General features: G+C 39.4%; 2 protein-coding genes across 5 annotated transcripts; one reads left to right on the top strand and one right to left on the bottom strand.

Moving 5' to 3' along the window:
• Window positions 1-590: 590 nt before the first annotated feature.
• On the bottom strand, window positions 591-3,912 carry RB195_026422 (uncharacterized protein; the record flags this gene model as incomplete). Its single annotated transcript, XM_013435529.2, has 9 exons — window positions 591-674; window positions 1,285-1,368; window positions 1,675-1,755; window positions 1,907-2,041; window positions 2,643-2,772; window positions 2,984-3,138; window positions 3,212-3,286; window positions 3,783-3,851; window positions 3,910-3,912. The coding sequence occupies 9 exons, from the start codon at window positions 3,910-3,912 to the stop codon at window positions 591-593; spliced, it is 816 nt and encodes a 271-aa protein (XP_013290983.2).
• A 758-nt stretch (window positions 3,913-4,670) lies between these two features.
• On the top strand, window positions 4,671-22,510 carry RB195_026421 (uncharacterized protein; the record flags this gene model as incomplete). Of its 4 annotated transcripts, XM_064214971.1 has the most annotated exons (47): window positions 4,671-4,728; window positions 4,809-4,874; window positions 5,036-5,148; window positions 5,441-5,523; window positions 5,583-5,649; window positions 6,433-6,603; window positions 6,923-7,021; window positions 7,074-7,152; window positions 7,214-7,362; window positions 7,420-7,565; window positions 7,618-7,732; window positions 7,818-7,895; window positions 9,351-9,500; window positions 9,569-9,681; window positions 9,786-9,910; window positions 10,762-10,860; window positions 10,999-11,070; window positions 11,153-11,284; window positions 11,800-11,861; window positions 11,932-12,009; window positions 12,224-12,454; window positions 12,544-12,632; window positions 12,795-12,913; window positions 13,004-13,069; window positions 13,196-13,299; window positions 13,466-13,586; window positions 14,792-14,898; window positions 15,047-15,193; window positions 15,318-15,428; window positions 15,577-15,657; window positions 16,191-16,364; window positions 17,403-17,556; window positions 17,911-18,047; window positions 18,110-18,166; window positions 18,234-18,292; window positions 18,357-18,456; window positions 18,511-18,642; window positions 18,721-18,796; window positions 18,849-18,973; window positions 19,074-19,196; window positions 19,359-19,432; window positions 19,536-19,616; window positions 19,985-20,072; window positions 20,132-20,272; window positions 20,365-20,526; window positions 22,190-22,293; window positions 22,351-22,510. In XM_064214971.1, the coding sequence occupies 47 exons, from the start codon at window positions 4,671-4,673 to the stop codon at window positions 22,508-22,510; spliced, it is 5,178 nt and encodes a 1,725-aa protein (XP_064070851.1). The 4 variants fall into 4 exon arrangements, with proteins under 4 accessions (XP_064070851.1, XP_013290982.2, XP_013290978.2 ...); XM_013435524.2 differs by lacking the exons at window positions 4,671-4,728; window positions 4,809-4,874; window positions 5,036-5,148; ... (15 more) ...; window positions 22,190-22,293; window positions 22,351-22,510 and having other exon boundaries at window positions 10,767-10,860; window positions 19,536-19,641; XM_013435528.2 differs by lacking the exons at window positions 10,762-10,860; window positions 10,999-11,070; window positions 11,153-11,284; ... (27 more) ...; window positions 22,190-22,293; window positions 22,351-22,510 and having other exon boundaries at window positions 9,786-9,957.
• Window positions 22,511-23,257: the final 747 nt, after the last annotated feature.

Genomic DNA, 23,257 nt, shown 5'->3' with positions numbered 1-23,257 from the left:
ATATATATATATATATATAACGTATTGACCTAAATATATACCACCAACGATTTAGGTCAATACGTTCGCTGCATAGATGGACCAGCTGAAAGTTTAGGTGGATACAGCTCAAGGCCGTCGTCAATGCCACTCAGGAAACTCGTACATCTTGGATAAGTATTGCTAGAAAAAGAAACAACTGGAAACTATGTAGGATCCACACACTCAGTGAAGATGAAGCCATCTGAGTATCTGAGTAAGAAATTTTATTTAAATTTTCGTATAACAAAAATGAGAGAAAATCAACAGAACAGAAAAAATCGACACTCTTGATCAAGAAATATACTGTCCTGTACATTTACCACTCGTCCTATTATTTTTTTGTATTTAAAATAAGATCGATATGTAAGACATGTAATTTAATACCAGGTCACAGGAGATACATTCTAATGCGATACAAAAACAGCGTGATCATATTGTTTAAAAAAAAGCCTACACGAAACCAAATATTAGACTAATGAAAGTAGGAATCATCGCCAATGAAAGGACGGGATTCAAAACACTGCAGTGAAGTAGTAAAAATACCCAATAAAATTGACATAACAAGAGTTTCAGTTGGAAGATAGGTACTTCTCCATGAGTTCCTGTTTCTTCCTTTCGATAATCATTTCCTCAATATCTTTTTGAGTTGGTACCTGAATGGAGGTGGAATACAATACATCAAGATGACATTGTGAGTAACAGGATAATAAGTGCGAATGAAACTAATTGCTCACGAATACAAACATTAAACTTTTCAAATAAATAACACTGAACTGGAAGATTAGAAGTATTTCAAGGAGAATCTTTATAACTGATATTATTAGCGGCTCCTGAACAATAGCCTAACTAAGAAAGTAATCAAAGACCGCTTTGCTCCCAGAAGAAGGTGCAGGAAAGGAAATATTCATGTCTACGTTCAGAAGTTAAATCTTCCTTTCCAGAAGCTGTTGCGATACAACACGCCTCAACGGTGATGGTCAACGTGGCCGTTTGACAATGATGCCACCTTAGTGTGTTTTCAGTATCAGCTGCGTATGAACTCGTAATTTCAGAATCTCATAAAGCTTCGCTTAAGGACCTTTCTCAGTAGTAGTCACAAATACGACATATACAGTGCATCACAACTGTATATTTGTACAGGGCTACAGCAGGATTGTCCGTTTCATTCTCGTGCGATAACGTATACTATTTTAAAACACAGTTCACATGATATACATGCTGTTCCTGGAAATGCTGACGCAGAAGACATGGTAAAATACTCACCAGTACGTGTTTAATCGTCATCTGTTTCCCATCTTCTCCAACAACGATCGATTCTTTTGTGTCGATATCTTCACCATCCGAATCCTGCAGTTACGTCAGCGTCAGTCGAATTAGAAATAAGTTGGCGTAATAAAATTCCAAACTTTTACAAATGTGAGAACATTACAGTCGTTTCAGTTGCGAGTGCATTATTAATAATATTTTACGCGCTGGTAGTATAGGTCTTTTATAATTTGTGAAACAACTGCAAGTTGCTCAGATATATTCAAATTAATACCGGAATAAGTTGCGGAATTTCACATAGTCATAGCATAGAAAAAAGCGAGATTTCAGTAACGCATAAGTGAATAACAAGGTGAAACTACGTGATGGAAAAAGTCAAGGGCTTACATCGCGAATTTTGTATATATCTTCTTCTAAATCGTCTCCATATTCTTTTTGGAATCTTTCAGCACCATGTTCAGCAAAGTACTGAAAACCATCACTGTGAATATTAAATGCAAGACGAACCGTCATAAGGCTTTGCAAAAGTGCAGTGTACTACAGATTCCACGAGATGTTCAATATAAAGATGGATGGAAAAAAATAAAGATGGATTATGTATAGAGAAGTGATCGCAAACCTGCTCAGCTTGTTCAATAGCTCTTTTCTCTTCTTCCTTTTCCAACGGTATTAACAATCCGTCATCATCATCCAAATAACCATAGTAGTCTGCATCAACGTTTTTCATAAGTTCTGCTCGTGTCTTCCGCATTTGCTGAAACGTCGTTAATGTATAAAAGCTCGAACAGTAGGAAAGGTTATTCGGAAAAATATGTTAATGCGTGCACAATAGAACCGTTGAGGGATTCGTAACGAGAGTATCACCAAGTGCTTCGTCGACTTATTGATATTGAGGTAGTTTTTTTAGAAGAGGCACTTAGTGCAGAACGAAGTTTTTACAAAAACCTTGTAGCATTTCGCGAAGAACGCGGTTTGAAGGAATTATTGTGTTCATACAGACTGTAATGCGGCTTCGCAAGTGTGTGAAATGGAAAAAAAAATGGATTGAAAAATGAAAAGTTGGACAAAGAATCAAAACGGGAGAGAACTCTAAACATTTGAAAACGCTAATCAGATATACATGTGAAGTCCAAGAAGCAATACATGCAACATAAGAGACAAATTTCTTTTTTTTAAGAGAAAACCAAAGAAACTCAAATGATTTAAAACTTGAAAAGTCAAATACAAGATCAAGCTACCAAAAAATAGCATCAAACCTGACCAGGGAGGCAGCAAGGAAATCAGCTTGGAATTAGAAAGTAAGAAAAAAAAAACAAAACTATTTTTGATCAACTAACTCAATAACAATAACTGACCTCTAACTCCTTTGATTCCTCGAACAGTTCCCGAACACCAGGTAGATCTTTAGCGGCACCGAAATATTTATAACCTTTGTTGGACGCTACCTCTCTTCCTTCTTTATCAAGCTCTCGAGATGAAATTTTCCTATAAAACACCTGAGTTATTAAGAATAATGGTTACGATTACGAACAGAGTCAGATTCGTGACGAGCAAATGAGAAGAAAAACAGAATTTAGCCAGCGTAGCACAAAAAGCTGATTGATGTTTGAAGCGTTGGGTGTTCTTATAATCTAAAAAAAATCCTTGATCCTGTCGACGAAACTGAGAAGGGAGAAACATTAATTGCGTCACAAACCTGTAGTCCATGCCTCCTAGTTCTCTGATCCTCATTTCCCAAGCATATTTAATACGGATCATCTTATTAATTTCATCGTTGAGGTCCCGAATCTTGAACTCGCCAAGACCAGGATTTTGGATGAGAGCAATCTTCTTTGCGATCTCTTTAGCGATCTACAACAGAACTATGCGGACCACATCCAAAGCCAAAACTAAAATAGAAGTTGTAAGAAAGAAAGAAGCATACCTCCCGACGAAACCGCTCAGCATCTCCAAGGTTGTGACAGAGGTTTGTATCGTGAGGTCTCTTAGCTATCGGTCCCTACAAAGAAACATCCAACACTTAAAGGCACCACCCCATGAATCTGAGGTGGTGCAGATTTCAAGTGGAGTATTCGTATACGGGATGGGAGACTACGGAGAGGGAGGTGATACCGTCCATTTCTTGCTAATTGCCGTAAAAAAACGGCCCGGAAGATGCGGCGCCGCACAAGACTGGCGCGCTCCCATCGAACCTCTTGTACAAAATGGTGCGCCAAAACGAATGAACGCCTCTCCATAGTCTCCCATCCTGTATACGAATACTCCACCTGAAATCTGCACAACCTCAGATTCGTGGGGTGATGCCTTTAAGGTGAAGATTAAAGATAAAGGTGAAAATAGAATATCAGCAAATGCCTGTGCCAAACGCATTACTTCTTGAGTACACAAACAATCAAGCAACAAATTAGTTGATTTAGAGCTCTTGAAATTGAAATACACCGAGAGTCAGGAAGTACATTATCAAAGAACGAATGCATGAATGTATCAAACCAAACCTTTTCTTCTTCCTCTTTCAAACGGCGCCACCGCGCCAATGCAGTCATTGCCTTCTCCGCATTTCGTGCCTAAATCACTTGCTAACTTCTCAGAAGAATGATGGTGAGCGAGAAACAAGGATATTACCATGATCACCAAATGATGTCACTAGTAGTTGACGTTGAGTTTAGTAGTTGAAGGTGGAAAACTTCTTCCAGAAAAAAACGCAGGCACTGTAGATTCAAATACCGTGACACATGTATTTGTTCACATATTGTGGATAATTAGAACGAATAGACGGTGCGGACAGTGGGAAACTCTACGGATAACTCGAAATACAGACGATTTCGGCATAGAAGTGGATTTTAAGGAAAAAGAGTTGGTGTTAAAAAAATAGAAACATCACATGGATCAAAAAAGGACTAGGAACTAAATGCACAAGTAGAAAAACAAAATGAATATCGAAATTCGTTTTTTGCCCGAACCGGTGCAATTGCAGAACAAGCCAATTCCCGTCGTTGACACCCTCTGTTCAGTGTTTTTGCGAATTCTATCATTCTCCGTGTTTTCCCTGTTCTAGTGATTTCTTTTACCAGAAAATTATTCTATTCGGATGCTTGCAGTTGCAGTTCTACGATTTGGTAACTATCGATCGCTGCTCAGAAAAATATATCTATACCAATAATTGCTGGAGGGTTGTGGGCGCCTTCATTTCTCCTGTAAATTTTACCTCGTGTTTTGGTTCTTCTGTGGCAACGAACTCAGTTCTGCCACATCGAGTCTACTTAAAATTTACTAACCAGAAGAAAACTTGTTCTTTTTACTTACTTACTTGCTAATTTGAAGAACTTCAATGTGTTATTGTTTTTGCAGTGAATTTCTTCTAGTCCTTTAGGTAACAACTCAGCATGACTTCTAATGATTGTGTTAATGGTAATAGGGAGAGTAATCCAACAGAAGAAAATGGTGAGTCCTCACGTCTATCTCATCGATGCTAACAGTGTGAGTAATTTCCCATGGACTATTTTTCAAGCTCCATTTTCTAGAGGAAGGTATGGAAGAAGGCGAAATTACCGATACTGAGGACTCGGGCTTCATACCCGTTATTGAAGGTTTTTTCCGTTGATATATTTGCTTTAGTTATAATTTGCGATGTCGTGTTCGAACTTTCCGTAACATTCTATCTTTTCCTCGTAGATTCGAGACTTAAATTGTCATACTTGACATTTGCAGTTTCTCTTGATCTTTTTGCCTTTAGGGATTTTCATTTTAGGTAAGGTATTAAGTGCAGCTGCTGATTCCAATGATATAAGTGACTCAAGCGATCCTCTTGGGAGCGAAGATGATGAACCTCCAGAGGAAATTCTTAACAAAGTTGCTAGAAAGGTATGTAACTTTTTCTGACTTCCACTAAATTACAGGACAACGTTTTAGTGAAATCTGCAGCATTCTGGATGTATAGTCAAAATGTCACTAAGCTCGGTGCAGGTGCCTAAGCGACTTCGCCATAGCGTAGCGATTGGGGTCGAGGTGGGACCATCCCGAACAGCAGCGATGAGCAGTGCTAGCAAGGGTCTCACGTCTTTCCCAAGCGCTACGCTATGGCGAAGTCGCTTGGACATCTGCACCGAAATTCATGTCATTCTCGCTAGATCTAGATTCATCTCGTTTCCTTTAGAAAGTTGAAGAGAGCGGTTTGCTCACGCAGGAAATTGATCCTAAGCTTTGTTTTATGTGCCAAAAAACACCACACAAGTATAGGTAAATGTCATTTTTGTGAATATATTTCGGTATCTTCCTCTTGACTTTGAGTATTTCAGATGTCCAAAATGTGATCTCAGAACTTGCTCCGTAGTATGCTCAAAACAACACAAAGAAGTCAAAAATGTGAGTACTTGCTCATCTCGATTCGATTTGTAGAACGAAGTTAATGTGTTTGGCTAAGAGAATCATTATATATAGTCGTCGTCCAGAGCTTATGTCTTCCTATGCGTTAGATCCTCGATGAAGACATGGAGTAAAATGTAGTTGGAGGGGCCACAGTGGCACCCTTATTCATCGAAGTGGATAATCAAATCAATGGGGGCCGTAGGGCCTAAGCTTTAGTTAAGCATTAGTCTTAGAAGATCTATGACATGAAGGCTAAAGTTACTGGGAGAAAAAAGAGCGTCAGGAAATAAGGGTGCCACTGAGTGCCGCTCCTCACTACACTTTCCTTACCATTTACCATTCTATTATTACCATGCACCATGCATTGCATTTTTTGACCCTTTCCAGTCATCTAATAGACTAAAATAAGAGGACTTCATACGCATCTTATAACCTGTTATACATCGGAGAAATGAAAGGTTGCTGTACTACATTCGATGTTTTAGTTATTCTGTTTATTCATTTTACTTGCAGATGTACACTTTTTTGAAAGCGGGTTTTCTGCTGAAAAGAGCGTATACCTATTTTGCATGATCTTGTGCATATAGATTTTGTACTTTTCTCCACAACTCTTCTCACATATTTTTGACCTACCCAGTACTTGCTTCATCTTTCCTATCTCTGTTTTGCATTCGATTCCGTTAGCGTCCCTGTATTCGGATAGAGATGAGTTTTATCTCTTCTTCTTCTCTTTGACCTCCTCTATCTGCCTCAGATGCTTAAGGAGGTAACATTTTTCAGTGTGATGGTGTTCGTCCACCTTTTCAACCTGTTTCGAAGCTCTCCCAATTTGACGCTAACAAGTCTGTTCAAGACCAACGATTTCTTCATGCAGTGCAAAGCAGCGTGAAAAACCCATCACTGTTGAGCTCCCCTTTACCATCTACTTCCAAGGAACAACGTCATGGATTGGTACGACTCATCGCCTCTGAACCTATCATTTGTTATTGTTTTGATGGAGGAATTCGTTTCTGTTTTGCGCACGTACTCAAAAAAATGTTAGAGATCAGAAGGATCGTTGAACAGGGCGTCATCTTTAAAAATTTGGAAGTTCATAGCATGAGAAACGTTTTTGGTGTGGCGGAAAAATTCAGTGCGCCATAGCTTTCACTTTGAAGTAGTGCAGCTGGCGCAGCGTGTAGCCCAGCGGGTCATGCTGCTGCTGCGAAGAACTTTTGCTTGACAATACCACAAGCTATCTTAGTATGCTCGGTCAACATTATATATTAAGATGTCTGAAGAAAGGAGATTGTCAAAGGCTATGGAGCATGGAGGTCAATTTAGTGCGAAAGACGAGAGCGAGGAAAATTTGGAAGGATTTCGACACAAGGTAGTTTGCAGTTTGGTCTCATTGATTTACTTTCAGTGTATTATCTCTTAAGGTCAATTCGGTGAAAGAGCGTTACCTTATGCAGAATGCCCTGCGTCGTCGCATTTGGCTTTCCTTCAGTGATGATAAAGGTTTGGCTTCCAGAGTTTTTAACCTATTTCCTCTCATTCTCTGCTTCTCTGAGTTTTACAGGCGGTGAAGACAGTTCACGACATGAGCAGTTTTCGGATACAATATTTTGGTGTGTTGATCTCATTTTCAACAAGCAACTCGAAGGCGATTCGATCTCCACTTACACGTATCGTGTTCAGAATATCCCCGAGACTATCAGACTCGTAACGGTTTGTAATCTGCTTCATTTATCGTTCCTCCAATATCGTTTTTTTTTTTCTATGAAGATACTACGGCAGTTTCTTAAACCCCGACAACATGGATGCATCGTTTCAAGATCGGACCTTGACTTGGAGAAATTGTCGCCGTTTATAGAAGCTGGAATTGAGGGAGTGAATGGATTTATGCGGGTGCCAGGTTATGAACCTGAAAGGTTGGTTTATTGTCAGAGTCGCACCTACTGCTACTTTTTTTTGGGAATTTAGGTTCTACCTGGTGGACCTCCAGAAGGATGTACTTCATAACACAAGGAATCGTGTGATTATTGACCATCCAAAGATAATTATAACCTTGGACACAGAATTTATCACATCTTACTGTGTGGGTCCGGAAATTTACTTAACAGCATCATTTTCCCTTTATTTTTCATTTCCTTTTTCGATATTCAAGTTCTTTTTTATTACAGCTTATATCGGAAGCTGAAGCAGAGGAAATTAGACAGAAGCAGCGTCAATCGAGGGCTATGGCTCGATCGGCTCAGGAGGTGTGGTTTTCTTTTCGGAATCTTCGGACTCTTTCTCCCTCTCTCTCTCTCTCGCATTCTGACATTTCATTGAAAAGGGAGCAAGATAATGCATCGTTCTTTTGAGAACTGTATTGTTTGTTTTTGATCTGAAATTGCGAGCATGACTCTGTAGGTTGTGTGCCTGGAGATCCGATAACTCCACTGACAGCGGGAGAGCTAAGATTTACTGGTACTTACTACTATATAGAGTGGCAAACTAAATAATTTCTAGTTCTTTTCAAAAAAAAAAAATTGGAAAGATGAGCGAAATTGCAGTTTGCAGAGAGAGAGAGAGGTACTGAGTAAGATCTGCTAGTGCCTTCTAACTGGAATGCGTTTTCTCAAATTTTAAGCATTCGTTTTTGGTGTCCGGATAGACAGTTGTATTTTTTAGTTCTTATTCGTTCTGGGTACAGTGAGTTTCTTTTATTTTGACACCATGAGTTCTACTTCAAGGCATAGATGCGATAGAGAGCAGCCGGACCCTCTAGTTCATGAGGTGCAGCGCCAGTGATGAGTATCCCTTCGCCGACCGTCCAAAAGTGAAAGAGGTCGGAGCACCGCTCCCGATTGTCGAATTTATGTTTCAAGCTTTGGGATTCTTGCCAATCAGTGTTATTTCTTTTGCTTTTGATAGATTCTACTACATTCGCAGAAATACAACTGTAGTGAAACATATAACCTTGCAAAAATATTCAACAGGTGGATATCTTCATATATTCCTTAGGACTTGAAATCCTCAAGGTCTGCAGTTTTGCCTTTTGAAATAAATATTTGAGAGGGAATGTATCTCCATTTCGAATATTTTTTTGAAGATTACATGTTCCACTAGTTCTACGAGTGTTGCGGCACCCGTTATAAGCGAAGGAATAACACCGATTCGCATAAATCTTAATACTTGAAAAAGAAATCGAAGTATCAAGATCGAGGAAAGTTATTGTACTCCACCAAAGCATAAAAAAGATCAATTTCTTATCAAAACAAAAAAGACTTTATTTTTGTGGAGAGGCGACCCAGTTCAAACCTCTGTGCATGTTTTTGAAGGGTAGATGTTGCAATGTAACCGCGAAACCAAATTGTGAAGTGTCATTTGCCGTCAATATATTTTGGTGTGCTGGGCATGGTTGTACTATTTCCGCGAGAATTTCTAATGTGTTCCGAGACATGTTCTGAATGAACAAGAGAAACAAATCCAAGGAGTACTCTCCAACTTTCCTAGCGAGCTCTTATTTTACTCTTATGAAGCCATTCCTGACACTTCCCCTGTGAGCAAATTGTTATCGTTGAGAGGTGATTCGAATCCTATCACAATCTTTTTACGATGTTGAGACAAAATTCACTTTTATCGGAATATTCCTCTTTTTAGTCATAACGATTGTGTCAGTTCGCACATTGTAGTATCTTAGCACCTTTTTCAACTTTTTTTCGTTTTAGGGGAGTAGTCATGACTTTTCTCATGGCGATGAATTTCGAGGTCGCCGAAGTTTCAGAGGCGGTAGAGGTACACAACGAGGCGGATTTCGTGGAGGGTTTCGTGGTCAAAATGACTACAGAATAAGTCGCGGCCAACGAGGAGGGTTTTGGGTAATTTCATTGTGCAATTTGATTTTGGATTTGGAAAGCTTTCCTGTTATTTGACTCTGTGTTTGTAGGGAAGAGGAGGTAGTGGCAAAAGATTTTCGGACCATGACGATTTCGGCTATCAGCACAAGAAAGTAAGAGGGGGACGAGGTGGAGGGGAACGAGGACTTCGCCGTAACTACAGGTGAGTTTTCTTTTTCTCACTGTGGAGTATACCACTTCTCGGTGAAGTTGTTACCTGTCCGGTTGGTTAAGTTCCTTTTTTAATTTTTTTTTTTTTTTGCGCAGGAGTCTCGACGAGGAATTTGATCCATTTGAACCTTTCGAGGGACCAATTCGCCTGCCTCGTTCATATCTTGGAAGTAAAAATGATGGCGACGGGAGCGCCAGTGCTGATTCGCAGGCGGCTAACAGTCAGCGTAGCGAACAAAATAATGCGATGTCGAATGGAAATGAATAAGCGGTAGAGGAGTAAAATTTTTTTTTATAAAATCGTTTCTTTTTTATCTTATTGTTATTTCTAAGTATGACTTTGTTACTGCATTATTCTTTAATTTTTGCGTATGTTTGGATTTTTGCAATTTTTGCATATATCAATCAAACCCTCTGGGCTTTGTTAGTCACCACTGGTTACCGTTTCCTTAACGATTTCATACCTCTTCAGGTTTTTGCTTTTTTAACTTGTGTCATTTGCGTAATTACGTTTCCTTCAAAGTTTGCATTCAGAAAGATTGTTAGTATTCGACTTTCAAGTGATTGCACAATTGTTGTCCGCTCCTTTCGTTACTTTTCGTTCGTTCTCTTTCCGTTGCATCTGATTCTCTGTGGAATGAACTATATTCCACAGAATTAGTCTGATTTGTTGAATAATACCTAGCAGTGGCCATCTGAAGGGATTTTTGACTAGGGAATGATGCCCACAAAACTTCTGCAAGGAAGTCAAAGTCTGCACAAGACTTATTTGTCGTTTACATCTTTTCACGATTTAGTGTGCTACTCTCCGACAGAAATCTCTGTGACTACCTCAGATGCTAAGATGTTTCACTGGTATAAAGTTTGTGTTATTGCTGTTGTTGTTGTTGTTAAATTTTTTATGTTGTTACCCGATCTTCTCTGCCAAATAAAGTGTTGAGAATTTGGTTTTAATGTATTTCAGTTGTTTGTGAGACATTTTTACTTCACTTCATTCAGTCTGACTGCGAAATTCCTTCCTGCCTGGATGATTGTCGCTGACGCAAAATCTCGTAGTAAATTAGTTTTTCAGCACGAATGAGTGGTAGCGTGTCAGAGAGTTCTTCAGATGTGCAGCTGACATCCATGAAGCCTGTCAAAATCTCGGATGCGGTGGAATGTCGGATGGATGGTTGGTTTTAGTATCTCTTCTTGAACACAGAATGATATCCTTAGTTTCCTTCGTGAAGTGCTCATCTTCGAAAAGACTTTGTGACCAGAATTATTTCATTGATATTCATTTTACTGCGTAAAATGTTCGTGTGTTAAGAAAGTGGGGTCGAGTACACATCTTCATTTGATGGCACAATAGGAGGGATGGATGTATCAGGAGTGATTCCAGGTAACACTTTTTTTCTCGAAATTTTGTGTCTATTATTTTGAACCTGCGGTTCATTTTATTGAAGCTCTTATCTTTTCAACAGCATCTAACGACGAAAATGGTGAATACGATCGAGCTCTTGGGCGTTTTATGCGCAACGAGATCGACTATGACGAGTTCATGCGACTTACAGGTGGACAAACCATCGAGGAGGAGATGGCCGCTGACGGCGCAGGTACTATTCACGTCTACCAGTAGTGTCACAAATATGTATTCTCTATTTGGGAGAGGAGTGAAGCGCAGTGTTAAGAGATTCCGCAGCGTTATTATGGTCGGTGGTTCGCCTCCGCCCTGGCCCAACTAACAATTCATCTTTCCGGATTCTATAGAATCGGTACTAGACTTGTTTTGGAAGACGAAGCACTGGATTGGTAGTTAACTTATACGTTTCTGATTTGAAATCAAAGGTTTTTGATGCGTCCTGAAGAAATGGAGCAACGCCGACCCACATTATCCTCTATCTCTTATTCTACTAACACAAGTTACCTCGAAAGTGTCATACTTATCTTCTTCTGTTGTCCTCTTCTCATCTAAGTGAACCATTTTGGCTAGCAATTATATTAATGAGCCGGCTCATGGACGTTTACTGTCATAGTTTCCTAGGAGAACCGTTTAATCCATAATTCTGGGATGAACTCTTGTAACAACCTAAAATATTTTGCTAAATTATCGTTCAAACTCTTTTTTTAGGAGATTCAATAGAAGACGATATAGAAGAAGAGCTTGAATACGCCACAACGGATGAAATGCAGGTTCGTTACGGAATGCCTAAGTGACTTCTAAATGTAAAATATAAGTATTTTTCTATTTGGAAAGTTCCAGACTCATCCGGTCAAGAGCGAGTTTTCTTCCCGGGCTGGCAAAGATCTTCCCGTTCACGTAAGGAATCTGATGCAAGAGGTGATTTAATTATTTAAATCTGTGACAGCCAATCACTGGATACGTTAAAGTGTGACAAAGTGATATACAAGGTTGGAGGGCTTGCATTCTACTCACTCAATAATAGTGATTTGAATCGTTGGGTTTAAACTATTCAGAATTCCATGGTGAATCAAAACTTGTTTCAATTCTTTTGTGGTGCTTAAAACATATTAATCATAACGTACAATTTTAGATAGTTAACGATGAACTCGGCGCTTGTCGAGCCGATGCTCTTTTAATTCCTGCTCCAATGGAAACGGATGAAAGTCAACCATCGACTTCTCAGTCCGGTGCAGTGGATTCGAGCACGGAACGGGAAAGAATCCCAAGGAAGTTGAGCAAGACCATGGATGCCCTGTTGGGCCATGCTAACGTTATATACGCTAGGGGAAACACTCAAGAAGCGTTGACCGTGTTGCTTGAAGTATGTCTTCCCATACTTTACAGACAACATTAGCATTTGTCCCGAAAGCGGTGTTTTATATGTTAGTAAGAATTAATCTTTTTTTAAAGGTCATCCGTCAAGAACCTCGAAATGCTGCCTCGTACCGTCAAGTTTCTGATATCTACGAAGAACTGGGGGATTGTCAGAAGAGTTTACAGTGAGCTTCTTCTAAAGTCTCATTTCTTCGTTGTTTTGAATTTTCAAATAATTGTTATATTGGAATTAGATACAGTAGCATCAACGGTCTTACTCTTTTCGCTTCTGTCCTATTGTTTACAGTGGTGATTTTTCCTCGTCTTATTTCTTTTGATTGCTATAGATATGGTCTACTCGCTGCACATTTGGATCCAAGAACTCCTGCTGAAGATTGGGCTCATTGGGGAGACGAGTCGAAAAAGCTCGATCTTATCGAAGAGGCTGCTGCTTGTTATGGGCGAGGTATGTCTATCTTGTGAAATATCGAATTAATACAGTACTGCAGAGAATTTGTCAGTCTTCAAGTTTCTGAATGGCAGTGAATGTTTTCAGCTGTGCGCTTAGACGTAAAGAATTGGAAATATTACGAGAGTCGTATAGAAATGTTAGATATTCTTGGTATGTTCTGTTTATTGAATAGAATATTAAATAAGTTCTATATTATCCGTCATCCCGTTTACTTCTACCTCGCATTTGCTAGGCCATATTGATGGACCCTCTTTGTAGTTCTGATATTTCTTTGAGGTCTTCGACCATTGGCCATGCGCACACGCCTGCAAGCTGCACAAATGATTAACCCATCTCAAGCCGGAGTAGATTTCGAATGGTTTCATGAATTAATCAAAACGGTGAGATTTTTCTATTGCTTACCATTCGGCATGAATTATGTTGCTGACGCATGGAACTATTTGCTCGCTTCCAGCTCTTTTCGACATGAGATCGCGGGTGGTTTAGGTTCTTGACGTTTTTACGTTCACATCGAATGCTGAAAATCTCCATAGAAATGTTATTTAGGTGGCACAATACTACATTACTATAAACGATGAAGATCGCGCCATCCTTGCACTGGAAGCTTTCGTGTTACGTAGCAAAGAATTTGGAAGATCTGCAGACAATCAACATGAAACGTTGATAGGTTGCACTGGATTTTCATTAAATTTTTACTGTGTTGATGTTAACAACAAGAAAGGGAGATAGGTTATGGGAACCCTTCGCTTGATTGGTTGGAACCTATTGTCTCGGCTCGAGCTCAAATATTTGTGGTTACAATATACTGTGTTTGAAGTTCCCGTTTTTCTTCTACTAAAAACTTCTCTTCGATTTTTCTCCCGACATGATGCACTCCACCATTGGGAAGGAATCGTGATCGCTATTAATCTTACTATGATCTCTTTCCGGAGCGCAGTGATGTACGCTTTCTCGAGGAAAAATGCTAACGCTTTTTAGATAACAAAGGTGACACAGTAGATCATGACTTCGAAAGGATGATCAGGTGTCAAAGAATGGGAAAAGTATGACGAAATAGCTAATATCAGATGATTACGTATGCAGGGATTTTTAAGTACCTAGTAATGTTGGTTGTTACAATTTTCAACTTCCCTAGGCAGAAAAATGAAATTGTTACGATTCGATATAAAAATCCTTCCATTTCAACAACCTTTAGTTTTCTGTCTTATTGGGAACGAATTTCCAAAAATTTACCGTACTTCAGTTCGAAATTTTCTGCTTGAAAAGGTACTTTTTTATTCCCCAACTTTCTCGTTGCACTTGAAAAATCTTGCCTTTAATGGCTGTTACGGTAACAAAAGCAATGGGCGATCATTCAACTCATGGAGTGTCGAGAAAAGAATGTGTAAAATTGTTCTAATGTTTTTTCTGGGAAAAGAGTTGTGTTTTAATGGTTTGCGAAGTTTTCCGTCTACTTTTTCCTATTCGATATCCGTTTCCTGGCCGCTAGTATCTACTCTTTTTTTTCCTGTGATTTGAGCTGGAAATAGAAAGTGAGAAAATAACCCCCCCCCCCCCCCCCCCCCGACTTCTGTAAACCCTTAGAATATAAGAAGTAATCGAGAGGATAAGGTTTTGTTGAGAAGAACAACAGGTGCGATAGTATGTGTTCATGATGCGTCCTCCTTAGTTGAGAAGTTGATTAGAGAATGCAATCTCTGGCTTGATTCGAATAGATCGGAATAAACTATAGAGGTTCATTTCGGGATGATTGCACATCCTGAAGATTTTACAACTGCAGATCTTCGCTTAGTTGCGAAGAAACCTCGTTCTGATTTGATTTACTCCTTTTGAAGTGAATCTATAGTTACAATGGTAAACAGATTGCTTCAGGTATGTGGATGGCAAAGAGCAAATTCACTGAAGCTGCAAAGTCGATATTCGCTTTGTGCGACGGCATTTCGGTATCGAACATATCGGATGGAACACCAGCTATGTCGGTACGAGCTCGGTTAATGTTTGAGATCACTGCAATCCTTTCGAAAAGTCTGATAATTAGTGAAAATAGGTTATACACAGCACATTTCACACCAATGACGGCTTCGACGTTCACTAGTAAATATCCTTTATTCGCTAGAAGTGTTTCAGATTTCCCTTTCACACGGCACTTATTCGGTCGAGCCGTTTCCACCAAAAAGCGACGTTGAGTTTCATGTGGACGAGTCATTCAGTACTATAACTCTCAGTCGACTGATAGTTTGTTTCATTGGTTTGGGAAGGAGAGACTTGGCTACAGTGAGTCGTTATTTTCTACACTAAAACTATATGTAGTATTCTTACCTCAAAACCAGTAAAATGTTTATGACTGCATTATTTTTTGATTAAGATGTTGTATGTCCTGATTTGGTCCTATTTTTAGCCACTGAAAGAAATTCTTCTCAAGAGAAATTTGACTAATCACAATGAGGAGCCATATGTGCTCGAAATCGCCAGGGCGTTCTACAACTGTGATGCGTTTAAAACCACAAAGGTTGGTTTCGACGCGTCTGCCTCCTCCGCTTTTTATTACTGTATAATGAATTCATTTTCTCTTCGACGTTGCATACGGCTGGTACGAAGGCTGTTATTGTGGGTAGACAGTCTTCGTTTTAAACTATTAATGGTTGCGAGCATTACAGTTGTTTCTGGAAAGTTTGCAAGAATGGAACAACTACTGTGATAATGCGGAAATGTGGTTCATTTATGGAAATACAGCTGCCGTGAGTCAAATGTTTTTCTATAGGAACTTGTTGGAGATTTACCTACCTCATTTTTTTTATTTCATCGAAAACATATGTGGCGTGAATATACATATGATATTTGAATTCTAAATAGTCAGTCACCTATTATTTTTTGTATTTTATTACTGCTAAATCAGCATCTACTTCACTAGTGCTTTCTTAGATTTTCGCAGAAGTTGACAGAATGTTTCAACTGTATTGTCGATACCAGTCACAAACATCTGCTCATATTATTACACTAGTCATTTTGCGTATGCTAAAAACATGCATATGAGCGTATGAGCATATGCAAATGTTTCATAAGATGGTGATTACGGCTCATATATGCTCATAGATAAGCGAAGATTTTTTTATCTTGACAAAACATCCAAACTAGATAGTATTTAAACATGCTGCTTTCAAACAGTTCAGTTGTTTCCGTTTCCAAGTTTACAAAAATCGACTTATGTTCTAACAAAGGTTAGATATGATATCATTTTGCTTTGCATATCTCATATCGGAATTTGCTACAGGCTTTGAAAGATATTCCAACTGCGATGGAATCGTTCGAAAAGGTGCTACAAGTAAATCCCGGCCACGTCGACGCTCGAATCAACTTATCTGGTCTGCAGCAGAAGATTGGTCAGTCGGATCGTGCGTTAGAAACTCTACAAGATTACGACTTGGATACATGCACCCATCTTCCGGTTGGTTATTCTATTTTTCTTTTCAATGCAAAATAGTGGTAAATTTCACTGTGGTCATCATATTCTAATGTATTCATGCAATTTTCATACAGTTCGGTGAAAATTCTGATTTGTTGCGCATTCTAGCGTGAGCGGTCACGTGGACAGCGCCGCTGTTTTCAGAAATCAGCTGGTTACTGCGAATGCATAACTGTACTTCTTGAGTGGCTGGCTTCTATGTAGCTTGAAAATTTTCGAAGTAGTTCTTTTAAAAGTATGAAGCTTGTGGATTTGCGTTCTATAGAATACTAAATCCAGTAAGAGGGAATATAACTGTCTTGAACAAAATGATTTTTAACTCTTTTTTAAAAGAGAAAATTTAAGACTTATCTCCGTACTTCTAGAGATTAACTGTTCATATTCTTCTTTGCAGGGACCACTCTGAGTTGACTGAGTTATTCGGGTATTAAAGTAAGATATCAAAAACCCCGCAATTGTTAACTTCATGGCGAGCAAGAATGATCCAGCCATTGTCGAATTTGTAAATTAAATTATTATTATTTTTAAATATTAATTATTAAAAAATTTGACAGCGACTTCCTCAGCCAAACAACTAATTTAAGGTCTCTGATTTTGAGCTGGTGAAATGAGCTGGATCTTTGCTATTATTGTCTAATGTTTCGTTATATTTGGTAGGTTGTTGTACAGTAGCGATAGTCAGGTAAAAACGTCCTGAAGGCCGGCGCGAATGCGTAAACGTCCTCGAAATGACGCGGTAAAGCTGCGATTGATGTGTGATCGTCGCTTGATACGATCGAACTGTGTATTTTTTCTCTTAATCATCTCTGCAGTGCTGACTGCAACAGATGTGGATGCTACCGAACGCAGCTGCTACATCCACCGCTCCTCTTCAAGCGCAATCGCTTAATGACTGTACCAGGCTTCAGATCATACTTACCCAACTATGAACAAACATTAATGATTTTTGCAGAAATTTTATTCCCTTCTATGATGTTTGATTTTTACTCTTGCGAACTAAACTGTTGCGTAGGATTTCAGGATGAAAGGCTGCTTATTCGACAAGCAGACGTCCTTTTCGAATCGCAGAAAACAGAGCAGTTTGTTCGTTGTTGTCGAATGCTTCTCACTCCTCACTTTTATGAAGTCCATCGCAATCAAGAAACTGCTAGTAGACGCCGCAGCTCTAAAAATGGTATGTTATTTTGTTTGTATACCTTTAAAATGTAGACGTTCAGATCTTCTGTTCAAATTTTTGATACAGGAAAAGTAAATCTTGGAAGCGAGTACTGAGTGCATCAAAATACTTGCTTCTTCTATGAACCTTTGCAGTAGTACCCAAGTCACCATGGCTTCATAGTAGTTACACATTTGATGACTTAAATCATCTTCGTCACTTTAATTGAGTGGTCTGTCTTTTTCGAAGTCAGTCTCCCTGAATTCTTCGAAACACTAACAAACGCCATATTCAGTGCTATAAAACCTATGAGCTGTGGAAAAATTGTTTCGAAGAATTCCATTTGTTGCTGATGATCGGTTGTACACTTAGGAATTTTCCTAAGCAATACTCTACGCGTTGCTGCGATGAACGCCATCACTAATACGAACTGGGAGAAGTTTGTACGCCGTCTAGGAACAGCCGCTTTTAATGAACGTCGTAGTGTTGACGATATAGATCCAGCTTTAGTAAGTATTCAGTGAAAGATTGTGAAGTTAATGTCTCAAAATGTTCTCCATTATTGTTTCAGATCCATGATTACTGCCTGAAACTTATCGAATGTCTGCTTGCAGCTAAGCGTTATCAGGTACGTGAGGTCATATTACCTCAGGTGTCATTACCTAGTTCCGATGGCCAGTAATGTGTATATTTAGGATATGCTCGTAGTTTGCTGCTACGCTTTTCTACAGCCTCGCATCAATAAGTCGGAAAAGTTGGTGTTCTTCCTTGATTCTAGTCGAGATTTCTCTGTTTAGAATGGTAAAGGTCACTTGTAGGGCCACTACATTCCAAAATCTGTTGTATTTCTGTGCGATCAAAGCTCAGTGTTGGTCCGTTGCCTTCGAATATGTGCGATGGTATCACATGCTGACTAATGTGAGTCCTCCCAGTAGTTTGTGCAATGTTTTTTTTTCATATAATTCGTTGCAGACAGCCCATCAACTGGCTCTACCGAACAATCGCGAAGTGCTCTACAAACGACTATTCAATGCTATGAACTACGTCTTTGTGCATTCTCAGAATGTATCGTATCATCGTTATGTAATGAGATCGCTCGCTAAGGTGTCGAAAATATTTTCGCCGATTCTCTTTTCTGTGGGGTTCTTGTTTGAGTTATCTACCTACATATTTCTTTTTCAGTGTCCAGGAAACCATGCCCTTCAAGCTATATCAGGGAACAACTCGCTTATTACTGGGACTTATCGACACGCTCTTGGTGATTACCTCACATCGACCACCGGAACTTACATGGAAATCTTACATTTCAGGAGAGTATCTGCGAGTATGGAACCAAAATAAGAAAAATCCACTGATTTGCTTACTACTAGCATTGACTTTTACTCATATGTCATGTAAAAAGGACCTTAGCAGTAGACATATGATTGCTGTTCGGGTGAGGCTTCAATTGTATTGTCTGAAAAGCAGTTATCTATTGTCGACTTTTTTATCTGTAGACCTTCCGTCTCCTCCTACTGTGTCGCTTTGCATTCTAGGGAGTTGCGTTTATGAAATTGTACGAAAAGAATCGACCATGTCGTCAGGAGAGTTATTATAATATTGGTCGTATGTTTCATCAGATGTCTATAACTCCTCTAGCGATCTACTTCTATGAGAAGGTGAGTGCAGTGAGCCCATGAATCATTTGTCTGTTAGTATTTTTTATGATTTCGACAAAAAGAAGTGACACTCCTTTAAGGTATTCCACTTTTCTTCTAAGATCGTCTGATCGGGGAGATTAGTAGCATTTTGAATTAGTTATTATTATTTTCTTGTTTCAGGTACTCGCCGAACCACCTCCTCTTGTTTATTACACTGACGATGAAGGAAATGAGGTTTTACGTCCGGACAGCATGTGAGTACATGTAAAAGTCGTGGTTTTGTTGCTTCTAAGGAATATATAAATATAGATGTTTTCAATGTATAGATGTTTTGGGCACTTTTTTGTTTTGTTTCAGGTACGACATGCGGCGCTTTGCTGCACACAACCTCGCATTGATGTACCGTGCTAGTGGGAACGACTATCTTGCTCGAAAGATGTATGCAAAGTACTTAGTGGTATAAGATCGGTAATGTAGCTTTCTTTAAACAAATATAACTCAATTATTTCCATTGCAACATGATCTAGGTTGATCTCATTTCCATTCAATGCTTTCGGTTCCTTGTTGTTGTTGTTCTGAAACAATTTTGAGTTCCGTGTCATGTGCAAATAAGTTCATTTTTCTATGCTTCATCAAGAGTGGGTTGTTTATTCACTTTCCTTATTGCTATTATCTTTCTTTATCGATACAATATGATTGGAATAAAACTATAGATCTATTTGTCGCATTGTCTTTGAAATTAGTAATGTCCTGAAATACCATTCCATAAAAAAAGAGATGTGAAAAGCTTCGTCTTCTATTGTTAGTTGTGGACAGATTGGCATGTTCGTGCTAGCGCTACTCGCGGATACTGTAGCTGTAAAACCTCACGAACTCGGGAAAGAGCTCGGTGCAGTGCGTGTTTGTGATTCCTCCTGTTGTTTTCCGTACCTTCCCTCATATTTTCCGTTCAGGTTCTGAGACGTCGTATCAACCAGCGGCTTTCCAACAAGGTAGTGCCTGAGTTAGGTCTCTGTATATGTGTTTACGATCTTCTCGAAGTCGGCGTCACATATATTCTGCCCGGCGAAGGCAGTGGACATACAAGAGTGAAGGTTGGCTGCATATTTTCCTTAACGATAAATGATTCCTATTGGTTTCGCTTGTTATTTAGTATTTCTTTTTTTTCGATTGCTGATTGTTTTAGTTTCGGCTGGTAGTTTTTCGCCCTCACGTTGACGAGGTTATCCAAGCACGGGTTGTTTCTTCTAATAGTCGTGGACTGACTTTATCAGTAGAGTTTTTCGAAGATATCACAATTCCTGCTGAGCGACTCCCTGAACCACATGTTTTTGAACAAAGCGAACAGGTACATTCGTTATCATTAAAAAGAATAGGTTAAAAGTATTGGTCAACAGTCTTCAAGTCCTCTTTTCTTGAAAACTCGGCATTGGAAACTGTATCTATGTTTTCTTGTTATGGCAACGAGGTTTGGTGAAACTTTATAATTGCCCTGGCGTTTCTACAACTTCGTCTTTATTAGAGACCTGAAAAGGGTTTGAGATCTTTGATGCTATGTATATCCCATCAAACTCTTCCTTTCTCCTTGTCAAACCTCGTTGTCGTCCCAAGTGCACTACGCAAGGACTGCAAAAAGAAAAATAAACTGACCAGCCTCACCGACAAGCGGTGCTGGTAAACCACCGCGTTCTTATAGATTGTCACCCAAGACGAATGAGATCCACACACTGTGCAGTATCCTTAAATACTGGTGTCTGAATGGTGTTAAGAAACTGCATGTGGGACATTCTTATAGTTCACAGAGTGTTGCGAACGGCGTAAAGTCATGAGTAATTGATAAGCACTCATTTCTGTTATTCATGGATGGATTAACTCGTGATAACTCACTGATACGTGCGGCATAAACGCTCTGTGGTCCGACAACTTCTGACCTCTAAACTGTTATTTCTGTAGGTTTGTCTATTTCAGATTGAATGTAGCCAGAGCTATTCTTGATAACCGTTACAAATCCGGATTCTGTTTTATGAAAACTAGAGAGAACCAAGATTTAGACTTTTTCTTGAGTTTCTACACACCATCAGAGAGTTATCGAGATATTGTACTAAACTACGTAGTTGTCGGCTACAGTCAAAAATCTATAAATAGTCATGATTTAAGAGGAAAAAAAATATCATGTTTCCTTCACATGTGCGATCTACTTTCATGCATTATCACATGTCCCGTTCCATCTGATTAATCTGTTAAAGTTAGACTGAATACTTCTCGCAAGGGTAGCATGTTGCTAGAGTTCGACTTGTCGAGTGTCAAAATAATTCGTCCAGGTCTATGGGTAAGCGGCGCAGCACACCGAGCTGCACTCTACACGTGACGATAGAAATGCACGTGCTTGACATGTTCGCTTTCATCTAGGATTTCTAAAACCGACAGTAACATTCAGAGTTAAGTATACTACATAAAAACCTTTAAGTTATGCATGTTGATTCTTTAAGCGTATGTAATCAAGAAAATTTGGGTTGAGTCATGTAATGGTAGTTTTATTTCACAAACAGAGTAATCATAATCATGATTACCTCACAGAAGTCCTCCTGTAAAGTAATCACGATCTACTGAATTAGGTTTCGCTAAAACAGACAAGGAAATACAGTTTCCCGAGCATTTCCGCGTGGTTGCAAAACGGATGCCTCATGCTGGAATCGAACCAGCGACCTTCTGTTTACTAGACAGACGCTCTGCCCCTGAGCCAATGGGTCGTTTGCGGGAGCCGTCTAATCAAAGAAGGGTTCCTATCTTCGAAACTAATTAGCTTCTTTCTGCAGGGTTGTTTACTTTTATTAGTTCTTGCTCACGTCAATAAAAATTTGGCATGAAGTTACATGAAGTGATTTTGTTTTAAATAGGTAGTGTTGCAATTATTTCTTTGATGTGGAGTTAACAAAATTTCGCTCGAAAACGCATAAATGTTTCCATTTTTTCTACTGTAGTAACTTTCTAGGCTAATCTGCCTCATTTAGGTTTGGTATTGGGAGTATCCATCTGAAGACGGACAACCGCCTGCAAGACTTTACATGGATCCCGGAAAAACAGTACGATTTCGAGTAGTGGAGAACATATTCAGGTAACTCTTCTATGTTAATCCACGACAATTTGCACTCGTGTAACTTCGTATTTCAAGAGATGTTAAACCGAATCTTACCCCAGAAGAGGCACAAAAGGAAAAATCATATGAAATTATTGGAACAATGGCTGAGACGGGGCTAGGATGTGTTGCTTGGTGGTCGCAGGATGCAGCTGAAGATGCCGGTGAAGAGGTTGAAGACATGGAGGAAGAGTAAGCTGCGAAACACGAAATCCTCTTTGGTCTCTTTTTAGGACTTTGTTTTCTGTTTTTCTTCTTGTTGTATTTAAGCCATCGCTGATTCATTGTTATTTTGGAAGTTTCAGCTCAATCTTTGTTTTTTGTTGTTGTTTGTACGTACATTTATTTAAAGGCAGCATACCAAGAATCTGGTGTGGTACGGATTTCAGGTGGAGTACTCGTATACGGGGTTGTAGATTATGGAGACCGGAGTGGTTTCGCTCATTGCTCCCTGAATCACTGCAAGCAGCCGACCCCTGAATGCTGCTTTGTAAGATGCCTTCTGTTGCAGCGCGCCACCTTTGCACGCGTCCCTTACTACAGTCCGAGTTGATTTTCGACGAATCGCAGGGCGGAGGCGGCGCAAGGGGTGCAATAGATGGCGTCATACAAAATAGCATTCTGAGGCGGCTGTTTGCAGTGATGCAGGGAGAGATGAGCGGAACTGCCTCTGTCTCCATAATACAGGACCCCGTCTACGGATACTCCACCTGAAATCCGCACCACCTCAGATTCGTGGTATGCTGCCTTTAAGTTGCGCATTGCAATAGGCATTGCATCCCGAAAACCAATCTATACCTGGTATCCAGCAAATGTAAACTTGGATCTAAACGCACTTCTGTAATTTCTTTGGCCGCGTTATGCTAACCTTCAGTACTTGCGAACTTTCTGCAACTTAGATTTCATATTTTGATCACGTCTTATAAATTCTATTCCCAATAAA

The sequence above is a fragment of the Necator americanus genome, chromosome X, assembly GCF_031761385.1.
Source record: "Necator americanus strain Aroian chromosome X, whole genome shotgun sequence".
NCBI classification, from domain to species: domain Eukaryota; kingdom Metazoa; phylum Nematoda; class Chromadorea; order Rhabditida; family Ancylostomatidae; genus Necator; species Necator americanus.
This window is presented reverse-complemented; position numbering and strand designations above follow the sequence as displayed.